At 34.9% G+C, this 15,988-nt stretch overlaps 1 protein-coding gene across 2 annotated transcripts in view; it reads right to left on the bottom strand.

The window, feature by feature from the left end:
- The window catches only part of YLPM1 (YLP motif containing 1), a 53,390-nt gene that overhangs the window by 13,959 nt on the left and 23,443 nt on the right, over positions 1-15,988 (bottom strand). For both annotated transcript variants that reach the window (XR_015741092.1, XM_026711767.2), the window contains exons 11-17: positions 15,754-15,908; positions 14,562-14,624; positions 14,106-14,225; positions 12,185-12,361; positions 9,402-9,485; positions 8,150-8,233; positions 7,347-7,430 (exon numbers count right to left, since the gene is read on the bottom strand). Coding sequence is in view for 1 of the 2 variants with exons in the window: in XM_026711767.2 (XP_026567552.2) it covers positions 7,347-7,430; positions 8,150-8,233; positions 9,402-9,485; positions 12,185-12,361; positions 14,106-14,225; positions 14,562-14,624; positions 15,754-15,908 (767 nt within the window). In the remaining variant the exon portion in view is untranslated. The remainder of the gene's footprint in view (positions 1-7,346; positions 7,431-8,149; positions 8,234-9,401; positions 9,486-12,184; positions 12,362-14,105; positions 14,226-14,561; positions 14,625-15,753; positions 15,909-15,988) is intronic.

Genomic DNA, 15,988 nt, shown 5'->3' with positions numbered 1-15,988 from the left:
AATAATACGGTATTAAAGGAAAAAGACTTTAAACAGAAAATTGAGAAAGAACTGACTTTTTTCTTTAAAGAAAACCCAAAAGAGGATACATCATTACAGAACCTCTGGGACACAAGGAAGGCTTATACAAGAGGCTTGATAATAGACTATACAAGGAAAAGAAATATAAAACAGAAAAAAACCTTTTAAAATATTGGAAGATGACTACAAGAAGTTGGAAAAAGAACTACAGAAATTTCCACAAAAAAGGACATTAACATTAAAATGGACATAACTAAACATAAAATGGGGCTAATGGAAAAAGAAGAAATAGCACAAAAAATTAAAAATGCTAAGCAGAACTATTTTGAAGATGCAAACAAACCAGGCAGATGGTTAGCATATAAATTGAGAAAGGAAAGAGACTTGAGAAGGATAAACCAATTGATAAATGAACAAGGACATGTATGCTATGGAAATGCGGAGAAGAAAAAAATATTCAAGATTATTATGGAAAATTGTACCATCAAGAGAATGTTCAGGAAGAAAGAATCCAACAATACTTACAGGAAGCAAATTTGCCTCAGATACCCAAAGATATTGAAATAATGTTAGAAAGTAACATAACAATGATGGAATTAACAGAAGCTTTAAAAAAGCAAAACACTGGGAAAGCACCAGGTCCAGACAGTTTGCCAGTGGAATTTTATAAGACATTCCAGGAAACATTGAATCTTCACTTATTAGAAGTTATGAATGAAGTTATGACAAAGAAGAGAATACCCAAAACATGGTCAGAAGCATATATCACACTTGTACCGAAGGAGGACACAGACCCACAGCAAGTTAAAAACTACAGACCAATATCACTATTAAATTCAGACTATAAAATTTTTGTTTCAATTCTGGCAGAAAGACTGAAAAGATACTTAAACAATTTTATTCACCCTGATCAAAATGGATTTCTGCCGAAGAGACAGATTAAAGATAATAGGAGAATAATTTTAGATACACTGGAATACTATGAGGCACATCCCGAAAAAAAATGGCTCTGATGTTTTTAGATGCACAAAAAGCCTTCGATAATGTGAATTGGCGTTTTGTGCTGTTACAATTGGACCAAATGGGCTTTGGTAAAAAATTTACTCAAGCCATAGAAACGATATATCATAAACAAACTGCAAAGGTTACGATAAATGGAGAGTTAACACACTTTATAGATATAAGAAAAGGGACTAGACAAGGCTGCCCACTGTCACCTCTGTTGTTTGTGTTAACACTGGAAGTGCTGAATAGGAACATCAGAGAAGAAATAAAAGGAACGAAAATTAAAAAAGAAGAGTATAAATTACAAGCTTTTGCAGATGACCTGGTATTTATATTAGAGGGTCCATTGGAGTCAGAACCTAAACTGATAGAAAAGATAGAAGAGTATGGGAAAGAAGCAGGTTTGAAAATAAATAAAGATAAAACAAAGATTTTAGCGAAGAACATGTTAGTAAGACGAAAGAAAGAATTGGGGGAAGTTTTGGGGATCCAGGTCACAAATAAGGTTAAGTATTTAGGGATACACATAACACTAAGATGTAGCACACTTAAGGAGGATAATTATCTTAAACTTTAAGAACACATTGCGACAGACTTGATAAAATGGAAAAATTTACAATTATCACTGATTGGGAGAATATCTACCATTAAGATGAATGTATTGCCTAGAATCTTATACCTATTCCAGACGATTCCAATCAGATTAGGGAAAGAATTTTTTGAAGATTTAAACAAAATAGTGCTAAAATACGTTTAGCAGGGGAAGAAAGCAAGAATAAAACTTAAATTGTTACAAGATGCAAGAATAAGAGGAGGATTTGCTTTGCCCAATTGGGAATTATACTACCAAGTGACGAGTCTGAAGTGAGTAAAGGAGTCGATAACACTAAGGAATACTAGACTTTTCAATTTAGAAGGACATAACTTGCTGTTAGGGTGGCATGCCTTCCTCTGGTATAAGGGAACTAAAACGCAGGGGTATTTTAGAAGACATTATATTCGAGAAGCATTGTTTTTAAACTGGAAGAAGATAAAAAAGCAATATTATTTAAAAATTCCACTATGATTATCTACTATTGAAGCTTTTTCCTATCCAATAATATATAAAAAGGAACAGTTAGATATGGTGAGATATTGAATGAAAAGGGTGAACTTAAATCTATGCAAGTGTTGGAAGAACAAGGTGTAAAAATGAATTGGTTTTCATATTTGCAAATACAATCTAGATTTGATAAAGATGTTAAAACAGAAGGTATCTATGATAAGTTGACTGATTTAGATAAAATTTTGACAGCTACTGATGAAAAAGTAATCAAAAAACTTTACGGACATTTGCTAGAGTTTAAATTAGAAGAAGAACAAGTACAAGAAGCAATGATTGCGTGGGGGAAAAATGGATATGGGATTGATCTAGGGAAATGGCAAAAATTGTGGTTTCAAAATTATAAAATGACAATGTCAACTGCATATAAAGAAAATTTGTATAAGATATTTTGCAGGTAGCACTTATCCCCGACGAGAATTGCGAGGATGTTCAAGAATAAATTGGATAAACGTTGGAAATGTCATCAGATACCTGGTTCATATTACCATATGTGGTGGACATGCTCGGATGCAAAAAGATATTGGACTATAATCCACACATGGTTGGAAAAAATGACAAAACAACACATAGACTTTAAACCTGAGATATTTTTATTGGGAATTGTACCGGAAATATATTGTAAAGAATTGAAATATTTGATTGTAAATGTTTTAACAGCGGCTAGAATTGTATTTGCTAAGAATTGGAAAAATGAAAAAAAATACCTATGCAGGAGGAAATTATTAAAAAAATCATGGACTGTGCCAAAATGAGTAAATTGACTTTTGAAATTAGAGAACAAGAGGATAAACAATTTTATATGATATGGGATTTATTTTATCAATGGTTAGATAAAAAGACACGGTAAAGAAATAGATTAGTAAGCCTTACAATAAAAGTTAATGATTGATATAGAATACAATACAAAATATATAACCACTGAATGAATGTATAAGATTAAATCATAATGAAAATTAGAATATCTCGTATAAAATGATGGGAAAATAGTTTAGTCAAATGAATGTTTAATAATTGATATTACATAAGCACAAGCTAGATTGATAAGGTGAGAATTTATATAACTTGTAATGGTAAAAAAAAGGATAGCACAAAAGGTTGTAACCGACACACTGTATCTATATAATTGAAAGAGGGTTTTATGTTTTTATATTTTGTTTGTATGTTTGTTGTACAAAATAAAAAACTTTGTTTAAAAAAAAAAGATAGTTACGAAGAGAAGAACTGATATCATAAAAGGATTGTGCTTTGGGAAATTTAGTGATAAAAGCTGAGACCCTCTTTTCATGTAACCAGAAAAGAATCTTATAACCAGTATAGATTTTATTTCTAGTTCAAAATGTAGATCAGCCAGCTATTGGGTGTACAGCAACTGTAACTTTGGTTCAGAAATGGACAATCCTTTCAGGAATACACTATGTTTGAAGCAATCTACTGTACAAATGTTCTCCATCTTCTGCTTGGTTTACAAAGACTCAGGCCTCAGTGATTATGGAGGAAAATCACCTTATAAAATTCATTTTCTCAGGAGATTGGATCAGCAATAGAAGCTATGTTTGATAACGAGGTTGCTATAAAATGATAAAAAAAGTCTCCACTAATAGCAATGAAAACTCTAAAAATTTAAAATATGGAAATAGGATGAGGATGAAAATCTCATAACGTTTTAACAGAAAACTATCTGAATAAAGAAGTTATGAAAACCTTATTTGCAATTAATTACTTCATTTTGGTTCTTTGCATGGGAAAAAGGTTAATCCAAGCTGTTCTTTCTTCAGCAAAGAAGTATACATTTTTGCAATCAAGCTTATTTTCCAGCCATCCATTTAATAAGCTGAAGATATTTCAGGAGTAATTTAGACAATCTGTCTTTCTGTTCTTCACTGGATCATCAAAGTTGTTGAAGTTCCCAAACATTTCAGAAATTCATTGATTCTTCTGATAGACTTCCTCCGCAAAAATTTTTTCATTAGTTCTATTACATATCTGGGTTTTTAATACCTGCTTTCCTAAAGGATATCTACTCTCTGTAGTGAATATTCATGCAAAATTAACAGGAAATTCCAGGAAGTGCCAGTGCTCTGAGAGAGACAACATGATACTAGATATGTGAAAGATTTTTATGTTTTCTCAATCAATCTGATGACAAGGAAATGTATAATTCTAAGCCTGGGTCCAGAGTAATTTACATGAAAAGTTTTTGATGTCCTTCCAAGGTAAACAGTAAAATTTGAATCGAGAACATTCAAAATAATGCATCTGTGTAGAGTTGGAATATATTATCTGAGCCTTTTGCATTTACCTCCATTTTCAAAATTTCATGTTTTTCCTATCACTAAAAGGCTTATCTAATAAATACCATCTTGGTGCAAAGATTTTGTAGTAGGATAAACAACAACATATAACACGTTACCTTTTAACATAAAAGTACCTAAATAAAAAGAGGTGATTCAATAATGTGGAAACAGTATAAAATATAAATAAACACTCTTGGGCATTCACTATGCATCCTTCATAGTTTGGTTGTTAAAATGGTGACAGATTATGTTGGTAGTGTTCTGCAAAAATAATTACAAATGCATTTTGTTTGTAGAAATTATTTTAAATGTTGTCTTTTCAAAAATTGTATTTCAAAATAAAAGCAAATCATAAAACCAAGTCAGTAGGCAGGCTTCTGAAAAAGATTATGTCCAGGTATATTGCAAAGAAATAAGAACGTTGCGTTTCCTTGTGTATATGTATGAGAAACACTTTGATAGACCACAGGTAAAAGATACATAGTTAATTTTTTTTTCTTAGTTTTTATCAGACTTTATTTTCCTGGAACAATCAATACATTGGGTTATTTTTCTGTTGGTAGATGCTCTGAGACCAAATGTTATCCATCAGAAATTGATAACATTTGAGAAATATTTTATCACATCCAGCTAATGCTGCTCATCTGCCAAACAGCTTATTTCATAACAGTCAGATGAAGGGGGGAACACATTCAGAGTGGTTATATATGCATGTATATGTACACATATGCATGTATACATATGGAAACACACAAATGAAGTAGTGAGAGGAGAGAAATGTATGCAGTCAACATGAAACAACAGAACCACTCCAGTTCTGATTGATTACATCCTCACCAAATGGTATCAGTACAAATAAGTACAAGGAGGGCAACTGAAAACATTTATTTGGACTTCATAGTGTCTTGAATAAAAAAATGTTTCATGTTGACAATAGACTAAGAAACTTGTTTCCATAATAAGGATTCATCAGTTATTTCTTAATGCCTTTCCATATACAATTCAGTTGGGTATCCTGAAAGGATCCAACTATTACCATTACCATTTGAGTCAATGTCAGACAGTATACTCTTTATTTTCTTGGAGAACTGTTTCAAAAGTGAAATCTAGAAATATCAAACAAATATGTATGTGTGTGAATGGACAGAGGAGGTTCTAAAATTTCCTTGAAAGTTTTTTTATCCAACAAATAAGCAATGGCATAAAAAAACCTTCTGAAACTTTTTTCTTGACTTGGTTGAAAGAGGGAGAATAAACCTACCTTATGGTTCAGTAGCTAGTTCTCGAGCACAATCCAGTTTCACTCCATTAAAGGATAAGTGTTGGCTGTGAACTTCCACATATGATTGAAGAGCTGTAGTAAATCTACTCCTCAATAGCAATTATCCACTTTTTCAGACAGAAGGGCATCAATGTTAAGGACTGCCAATTTGTTGACCGAGTAGGCTTGGATCTTCTAGCCTTCTCGAGGTTGTAAAAATTGCATTTGATCAGAATTTCCCTTCTTCCCCACTCCACAAGTATCTATTGAACTTTCTCTGTAGCAGTTGGCTGCTGTTGGATTTGGTTAGAGGTTTTAGCCATATCAGCTTATCACAACAGCTAACATGAGCCATATAGAAAACTGTATTCAGGTATACCTAAATACCCTTATTTATACCCTTCCAAGAAGCATTTGTGGCTTGTATCAGTGCAACTTTCCACCCTTTCCTGAAAACATTTATTGCCACTTCTGACAAGATGAAACATCTTCCCCCAAAGTAGAAAAGGTATAGCTTCAACAAAATAGAAGTGCTGAGTCACTTGGATTGTGGCAGTAGGTAAATATAATAAATAAAATAAAAACAACATTCTTAGTCTTCAAGCCAAAAAGGATGCCAGAAAGAGTAAAAGGATCAAATATAGTAATTTAGAATTGGTGGAGGTATTATGTTCCAGTGCATCCCTTCCTATTTTACCTTGTAAATTCATGTTTTTAAGAGGAAAGAAAGACACAGATTTCTATCCCCTGACATGATATTTATGATTATAGTAAAGTCAGCTTTGCCTCTGTACTGGGCTGTCAAAAGGAATTCTGCCCTTCAGCCAAGCCAGAAAGCTGAATTGAAACTGGAACTTTCAATTGATGGAATGAGCTCTGTTTTGTGCAGGACTGTGCACTGGTCTAGACTCAAAAATGAAAAGATGATTTGAAACATATGTGACCATGGACATTGCACATCCTCCAATCAAACACATATTTTGCTGGGATTGCATATGGCAGCTCTTTCAAGTCCAGGGAAAGTGCAGCAACTGACAGGTATAACACAAGCACCCACACAAGTTCTGAATTGCTCTTTTTTCTTTGAATGTGAATTGCTGCCCAACTTTAGAAAGAATGAATTATCCCTTTGCTCTTTTCATATGAATAAGCATTCTATGCAAATTCTTCAAAAGCTTAACATTGTGTGTGCAAATTTCTCTGCATAAGCTTCACTGAACACAATGGGATTTATGTCTGAGCATACATGGTTATGTTTGTATGTGTAAGAAATATCCTAATACTTAGAAAAAGATTAGTTACATATAATTTTTATAAAAATGGCTAATGAAACAACCTATTGAACTGCCTTCTATATTGGATATTTAAACATGAATCTCTCAATTCCATCTGAAAATTAACTTCTCAGGCACTAACTTATAGCTTGTATAAGTTTGTAACTTCTATTAATAGAGGACAGAATGTTGATCCCTAGTACTCAAGACTTAAATTTTCCTAAAGAATTCTTAAATATTAATTTATGTATTCAATTCAGTGCTCTTAAAATGACAGAATTAGAGCAGTGACTGGGAATGTGATGGTGAGAAAGCAGACTGATTTCTAGCAAATACAAAATCTGCTATAGATTATAATAAAAAAATGTTGCAGGGGCATTTCCTACCAGTTCGCTCTCTTCTTCTTCTGCATCTTTTTTGTTTTCGTCTTTTTGGTCTTCAATATTTGCGTCAAAATCTTCCATCTCCACCTAAGTCAATATATAATAGCAGGACTGTTATCACTGGAAACCTATTTTGGCCTTAGCTATTTCTGAGAGAATCAAATAAACTATAAATTTAAAATAACACACAAAACCTGAGAATTCACTTAAATGGTTACATATTTCACAGTTGTAACATTTATATTTTCTACAGAGCTATTCTATATTTAAAGTCTTATCCTTTCAAATTTTACACTTTTTAAAAAAGAGGATCAACATGAATAGAATTGTTAGGTTATATATGAGGTTACTGCAATCAGACTTCTGCTTAGGCACTAGGGTTACCTCAATAAAGGATACGCACTGTGAACATGAATGAATCACACTGTGTAAGTGAATAGATACCATTAGATACTATTCACTGGTTAATGGCCATTCTTACGTTTTGGTATAGCAATATGCCACTTACAAAGACTTCACCAAAGATGGAGCTTTAGATATATTGTGTAGAATTAGCATTGAACTGATTTATATTTTATGATGTTTATTCAGAAAATTCATTTTTGGATAGCATATCCTGCACATATATGCACATAAGAATGAAGTCTGTACCTTCAAAATTTCTAATTTGAGAAGCTTATCTTATTAAATAATAACTCAGTCTATAATCACTGCATATTAAAACACAATTTCCACCTTTCTAAGTATAATTCTAAGTATAACTTTCTTTTCCAATTTGCATAATTTAGCGTTTTTGCAAATCTCACCTCTTCAATCGCAGCATCTTGTAATAAAGAGCGAATGTCTAAACGTATCATGTGACGCGGTGCTGTCTCCCAATGATCAGCCATCTGAAAATGAAAAATTAAAAACTACAGTGTTTATGTAGTATTACACCATCCTTGACTAGGAATACATGGTCTGGGTATAACTAGATTAGTATAATTAAGTGCATGTAGTCCTCGACTTACAACAGTTCATTTAGTGATCGTTCAAAGTTACGACATTGAAAAAAGTGACTTATGACTATTTTTCACACTTATGACCATTTTCACACTTGTGACCATTGTAGCATCTCCATAGTCTTGAGATTTACATTCAGATGCTTGGAACTGACTTACATTTATGATGGTTGCAGTGTCATGTGATCCCTTTTTGCAACCTTCTGACAAGCAAAGTCAATGGGGAAGCCAATTTCACTTAACAAACATGTCATTAACTTAACAACTGCAGTGATTCACTTAACAAATGTGGCAAGAAAAGTCGTAAAATGGGAGAAAACTCACTTAATGGATTTCTCATTTAGCAACATAAATTTTGGGCTCAATTGTGGTCGTAAGTTGAGAACTACCTGTAATAGAGAGTTCTAGTCCTATGTTTTCAGATTAAAAAGCCTGGTAATACTTGAATTATAGCATAATGTGTGTTATATTCCAAATAAGATCTGGTCCAAATAAAAGAGGAACCAAAGAAGGAAACTTAACAGAAAAACTGACTTCTAAAATAAATTCAATAAATATAAGATCATTTTAAAATTCTTAAAACAAGCTTATTCCTCCACTTCACCCAGTACAGGTAGTCCTCAACTTATGACCACAATTCAACCCAAAATTGATGTTGCTGAGTGAAACATTTCTTAAATGAATTTTGACCCATTTTACCACCTTTCTTGCCACAGTTGCTAAGTGAATCACCATAGTTGCTTAGTTAGTAACACGGTTATTAATTGAATCTGGCTTCCCAATTGATTTTGCTTGTCAGAAGGTCAGAAAAGTTGGTCACATGGCCTCCGGACACTGCAACTATCATAAATATGAACCAGTTGCAAAGCATTCAAATTTTAATCATGTGACCAAGGGGGATGCTGCAGTGGTCATAAGTGTGAAAAAGGTCACAAGTCACTTTTTTTCAGTGCCGTTGTAATTTTGAATGGTCACTAAATGGCTGTTGTAAGTCAAGGACTACCTGTAAACAAATTTTTAGTACTATAATGTTGGAGAAATCTGTTTACAAAGTTACCTTATTGATTTCTTTGAGCTTGCGTCCATGGACATTTCTCTTGCAACAAGTCTGATTATCTGCAGTTATTTCAGCTAAGTAAACCTAAGATACATGACAAAGAAGGAATGTGTTTGAAAATGTATGATCCATGGCAGAAGTATCATTCAATGCATGTTTCATGAACTGAACAAATGTGGCCAGAAAGATGTGAAAAAGAAAAATAATCAATGTCTGGATCAAGTGACTGATTGTCTCATATCTACTTAAAATATTTCTATAATTGCCCATCTTCAAAACCAAGTCTGCTTATAACCAAAAGAAACTATATACAGTCATAGAAATCAACCAACCAACCCAAACAAAACCCGAATAAAACCTGAAATAGAAAAATCTGGTGCCCAAATCATACTTTCTTGATGCAACCCACAGCATTCTCAATCTGCTCTGACCTCACCTAGCCCAGTCTGGGGAAAGTCCCAGATCATAAGTGTAAGGTTAAACAGGCTGGAGTCTATTCAATCTCAAGAAGGATGGCATTCCACAGAGCAGGAGTAGCAACGGAAAGGTACACTTGTGAGAACCCACGAAGTGGCAATATTTAATGGAAGGGACTTGGAGCATGCTTATGCTATCCATTCTGGTGGGAAGGGCAGATACCCTCAATAAGAAATGGTCCCACATATGACCTGGTCCCATGTCATATAGGCCTTTAAAGGTGACAACCAACACCTTGAATTACATCCAGAAAAAACCTGGGAACCAGAACCACAACCAGAAGTGTAATGGACGAAACTGGGAAGGCGCCCACACTGCTGCATTCTGCATCAGTGACTATGATTGCGGTCTCTTGGACCAGGAAAGGATCCAACTGGCATACAAGAGGAACCTATAAAAAAACCTCCCTAACCATGGTTGTTACCATCTCCTTAAGCAGTAGCCGTGAGTCTAGAAGGAATCCCAAATTGTACACCAGCTGTGTCTTCAAAAGTGCCACCCTGTTCAGAATCACAGATGGCATATTGGCAGACACCGGGGGCAGGGGAGAGATTCAAAGCCACTCTGTCTTGCCAGTTTTGAGTTGAAGTTGATTCCTCCCCATCCAGATTCTCACAGTTCAAGGCACTTGGTTATAATTGCAACAGCCTCATCTGCCTGGCCAGAAGCGGAGATATATAATTTGATATCCTTAATGTACTGATAGCAGACTCTATGCCAGCAAATGACCTCACCCAGTGGTTTCATGAAAAAGTTAAAAAAGAGAGAAACCCAAGTCCTGAGCTCCCCTTGTGTTGCAGAGGCCTAGAATATGACCTTTCCTGCACCACCAACGCTGACTGGAACCAGACAGGGCAAAAGGGAAACCACTCTTAGTGTCAAGCCCGGTATTGACATATGTGTAGCCATTTTACTTAGGCTTAATATATATACTTTTTCTTACTTTCTCTTTGGCGGTCATGGGGGAAGGGTTTCAGGCTTGCCACATTCCTAAGGGGGGAGGAGTGGAGATAGAGAGAGTTGTTTAGGCTAGGAGATTCTTCTTCCCATGGGAACCCGAGCTATCTGTGCCTAGGCACTGGAGGTGGACATTTATGACATCAAGCAACGCTGAATTACTTCTATTGGATAATATGACTTTTGGGGGGTTGTTTCTAACTTCTAATATGTGGGGTAATTCCGGGTTGTGTCAGATCCAGAACTACCATGGACTTTGCCAATTTGATGCTTTCTTAAATAAAAGAAATTGTCTTGGAAGATGGACTTTGTGCTTTTCTTTTTAAAATGGATTTCATCACTTGGAAACCTAATATTTAGTCCCTAACATCAGCTTAGAAAGATACCACAGTTGCTGGAATCAAAAAAGGGTCAAGACAGTTGTACCATCCCCTCTCTGGACCCAGAAATCATCTATAAATACATCCAGTGCCATTTCAATACTGTGCCCCATCCTGAAAAGCGTTCAGATAATGTGTTTCATCTAGGGCTGCCTGAAGTTGAATACCAACCATCCCCTCAACAACCTTCCTTAAACAGGAAGATTAGAGACTGTAGTACCTCCATTCAGTCATTCAAGAAACTCTTTTTGCTAATGATTGTGCACTCCTGGTGCACAAGAATAGTGATCTACAGTTGATGCCGAACGCATTTTCAGATGTTGCTATGCCCTTCAGCCTATCAGCCTGAAGAGACTGAAATACTTTACCAGCTCATGCCAATTACCAAGCCTATACAACCAAAAATCACTATTACTGACACTCAGCTGATAAATGTAAACAGTTTCAAATATGTGGGATGAATAGTCTCCAGCAATAGGTCTTTCGACAAAGAAATTGACTTCAAAATCAGCAAGGTCAGCCAGGCATTGGGGTGACTGCATACTAGAGTGCTCAATCAATACACAGCAGTATTTCCACAAAGCTGAAAGTCTACAGGTTACATACACACACATATATGGCAAAAATGTAACTTTTGTCTTACGTCCTGTGCTGCTGTTTGAATTGTGGTCTCTTGCATGCCACTCAAAGGCCAAGTATAAACCTTCACCCAAAGAACATTTATCTCAGAGATACAGAGGAAGGAACCCAGACCTTCCTACACACAAAACACAAATACCATCGCTAGGTTCTGTTTCTTTGTCAGTTCAACATTTACTGGATCTTTGATGTGCTATTTTACAATGACTTATACCTAAATCTAAATCTGCTATTATTGCCTGTCTTAAAAAATATTAATGTTTATTATTCCAAATCACTGGAATGTTTTAGAAATGTTAATAATCACAGATATTATCTAGGGATGCTTACTTCAAATCCTTTTGTTTTTGCAGCACTCCAGAATTGCTCAAAATGCCGTACTCTATCATTGATGGCATCAAGTATGATGAAGGGGAAAAATCCATCATCCAAAGTCTTCTTGAAAGTTTTAAACAAGCTGGCACGATAGACCTCTTCCATATCAGCTTCATATTCATACTCCAAAATCTGGTCCAAAAAATGGGGAATGTTAGGCAAAGAATCAAGCTTTTTTTATTGAAGAACTTAAATCTTTCTATTGCTGTCTGATGCTAGAAATGAATAACTGATAAAATTTATCAAAATGAAATGAACAAGAATGGGATAGTGCATGTTACTAGCATTCAATTACAAACCCATGTAGCAGTTTTATACAGAGTCCTAAACATCACGGGATAAGACGGTCCCTTAGGAAGCCTAGGGCACAAATGCTGGGTAGGCGATCAATAACAATGACACGTGTAGAAATGGTGGGGCGCAATTCACACCAATTTCCATTTCTTCAGATTATTTAGAAGACTACTATGGTTCTTAGAACTGAAAGATGCCAGCAAGTCAAGGAAAATTAATAGGCTTGTTCTATTCTGACTTCCCCCAGCAAACTTCTCAGTATTTCAAGTCCATTCTGATATTCAAACTTAAAAAAGACCAGACAGTTCACTAATGAAAATGTTGTTATCGCTTGCTCTAGTACTTTGCCAAAACATAGGAATTAATACTGTTGACAATTAGGAATGGGAGTTAGGATGGGAGCTTAAATTCAAACTCTGGAGAGTGTTGAATTATCTATCTCTGCTTTATTTCAACTTTTTAATTCCCCAGAAAAATTGAGACATTATCTCAAATGCATCACTGCACTAAATCCATCATATTAAGTATAGTTACTGTGATATTCTACACAAGGTGAAATCGTCCATTGGCTTGGAACACAGTATACTAATTCAATCAATACATAGATCCACATCTTATCAGGAAGCGAATAAAAACATATCCAACCGTTTATCTTGCCACAAACATTGCTACTGATTTAATGACAGTCTGGTTCAGGAGAACTGCTGTGCTATTAAACTGATCATTTAAAGAGAATCCAAGGCACTCAAGGTATCCTATCATTATATTTATGTTCCCTGGATTTACATTTTGCTGATTTAATCTTGATTGAACCATCACTAATTCCAAATACAGGTTCAGAATTTTTCCAGCTTAATTGGTATTTTTGAACATTACCGAAGTTTCAAATGATCCTTGTGGACCCTTCCAACTCAATGCTTAAACCTGCTATATTTACTTTGTGTGATTTCAAAACAGAATTTTTGCAGAATTTTAAAGAATTTTGAAAGTGTATAGCCATCTGCTTGTTGCATATTTTTCTCTTCAGATTCATGGAGAGTGGCAGGACCAGTTGAGAGCCATCTCAACCAGTTGAGAGCCATCTCTCTTCTCACATCCTTTTAAAGGAAGGAAAAGGTCTTGATTCATGTGATGACCTGGAAAAGCTTGCTTACAATGTGTGCTATCTTGTATGTTATTCTGAGGCAAAGAGCTAATGTCTGACCAATAAAACACCTATAAGCAATAATTGATAATCAAATATTTTAAAACATCCTGAAAGTAATCAGGGAACCATGAAGAATAGAAACTATTCTGCAAAGCCTTCTAAAACTCATCTGATTCTAAATGAACCAACTGTATTTTCCTTAACTCAGAAAATACAGATTAAATTGTACAATAAGAGATAACATCAATTTAATGACACATAAAGATTTGTTTAATTGAAAAAGTTGTCAACTCTGCATTCCCAGATCATAATCTATTTTTTTTTCTAAAATAGAATGTAGATTAGGAGAGTTTCTTGGCTGTTGGCCAGTTTTCATTTTTGTAGGCAATTAGTTACAATAATTTAATTAATAATTGGAATATACATTAAGAATACCTTCTTTTTTACTCTCTTCTTTGTGTCTGGATCTCTCTCTTCTTTTTCTATTTCAGTGATAAAATAGTCATCCAGGCTGAGGACTCTGGGTGCAGCTCCCCCACATTCCACTTCTTTATCCTAAGAAGAAAAAATAAAGAAAAAATCCCAAAACCTATACCATCAAAGCTAAATTTTCATCCAATTTTTAAGAAAACATTCTATTTCCATATATTCAGTTCAATTAATCCAGTTGTTATCTACGATAGGTCAGGAAAAAAAAGTTACACAAGGTAATCTTAAATAATATGTATGGTGCAAAATCTAAAACAACAACTTCCCTTCCCTCTCCTGTAGGTAGGTAAAGAAATGAAACTTTGACTGGGAGAAAAGAGATAAAACAAGTGACTGGAACAATTCAATTCTACTCTATTCTTCAGTACAAACTGAAGACAAAGAAAACGATTATCCACTTACCCTGATGAGCTTAGCAACATGAGTCTTTCCACTGCCTGGCAATCCTCGCATGATTATGACAATCTAAAACAGAGACCATACACTTTAAATAATGCACTTCTATTAAGCTGAATAACAAGGATTCAGCAGACCAAGTAATTTTTATGATTGCAGCCTGGCAAGCTATAGCTAGTTCTCACTTAACTATGGTAAGCGGGACAAGGAACTTTGTTATAAGCAACACCATTATAAAGTGCAGTGCCACGTAACTACATTGTTATAAAAAAGCAGATGTGGCAGTCCCAGTTGCCATCGTTAAGTGAATCTTGCGTAGTTAGTGCCACATAGTCATGTAATTGCCATTTGCGACCACCTGCCAGATTCCACATTGACTTTGCTTGTTCAAAGTTGGAAGTGAAAGTTGCAAATGGTGATTGCATGACCATGGAGATGGTGTGACCATAGTAATTGTGAACTGGTTGCCAAGCACCTGAATAACTATTATATGATCCTGGGATGCTGCGACAGCTGCAACAATGTTTGTTAAGTCGTTCAGTAACTTTGAACTGTTACTGAATGGGGTCAAAATCTCTGCAGACCCGTAAAGATTCACAAAATGAAACCCCCATGACATTATTTGTAGCAATAATGGACTAGATTTCAGATTTGGCATGATATAACTCACTCACCACTCACATTTTCCTCCCCGCAGAGTCCAGGATCAAAATAATACTGAAGGAAACCAGTTATAACCTAAATAATTCTGGATACTATAATTATAGTTTAAGCAGAAAATGATTTTTTTTTTAAAAAAATAAGTAGTTCAGACCCAGATTAGAACAAGAAAGGATATTACAGAATGGAAAAGGAACTTTGGAAATCAGCATACTGTTGGAATAACAAAACTATTGGCATATGTAGGAGTCCACATGCACGAATTGCTCTCTCTTCACATCAACCTTTTACTGTAATTGTAATCCTCCCTGATAGCTAGGTATACAAGATTCAATAATTGAATTCATAGAAAACCATCTGCTGAGAAAATTCTATGACAACATAATTGTACAATTGTAGACTTAGGCATGCAGCAAAGACTTTTGAAGGAAGCCACGAGTGCTTTGGAAAGCACTGCTTCATAAATATTAATGGAAGTATGAAATTCCTTACACATAATTGTTACCTCATATTAGAAACCTGGAGACATAGTACTTACCCGTTCTGGTCTACTTTCCCGTCCAGGCTGCTTCAATATATCATCCACATTTTTTGATTCTGGTTTTCTTTCTACCCGTGGGGCAGGTGGTGGTTGTCGTGGTATTGTTGGAGCAGAAATAGGAATTCTATCCTCAGCATAATTTCTCCGATCACCTTTTAATGAAATTTACATGAGAGAAGAGGGAAAGAAGTCAGACACATAAATACTAATAGACAAGACATTTGGGAGTAAT

Source organism: Pseudonaja textilis, chromosome 1 (assembly GCF_049901715.1).
Source record: "Pseudonaja textilis isolate UNSWEBS1 chromosome 1, rPseTex1.2, whole genome shotgun sequence".
In the NCBI taxonomy this organism is placed as follows: Eukaryota; Metazoa; Chordata; class Lepidosauria; order Squamata; family Elapidae; genus Pseudonaja; species Pseudonaja textilis.
This window is presented reverse-complemented; position numbering and strand designations above follow the sequence as displayed.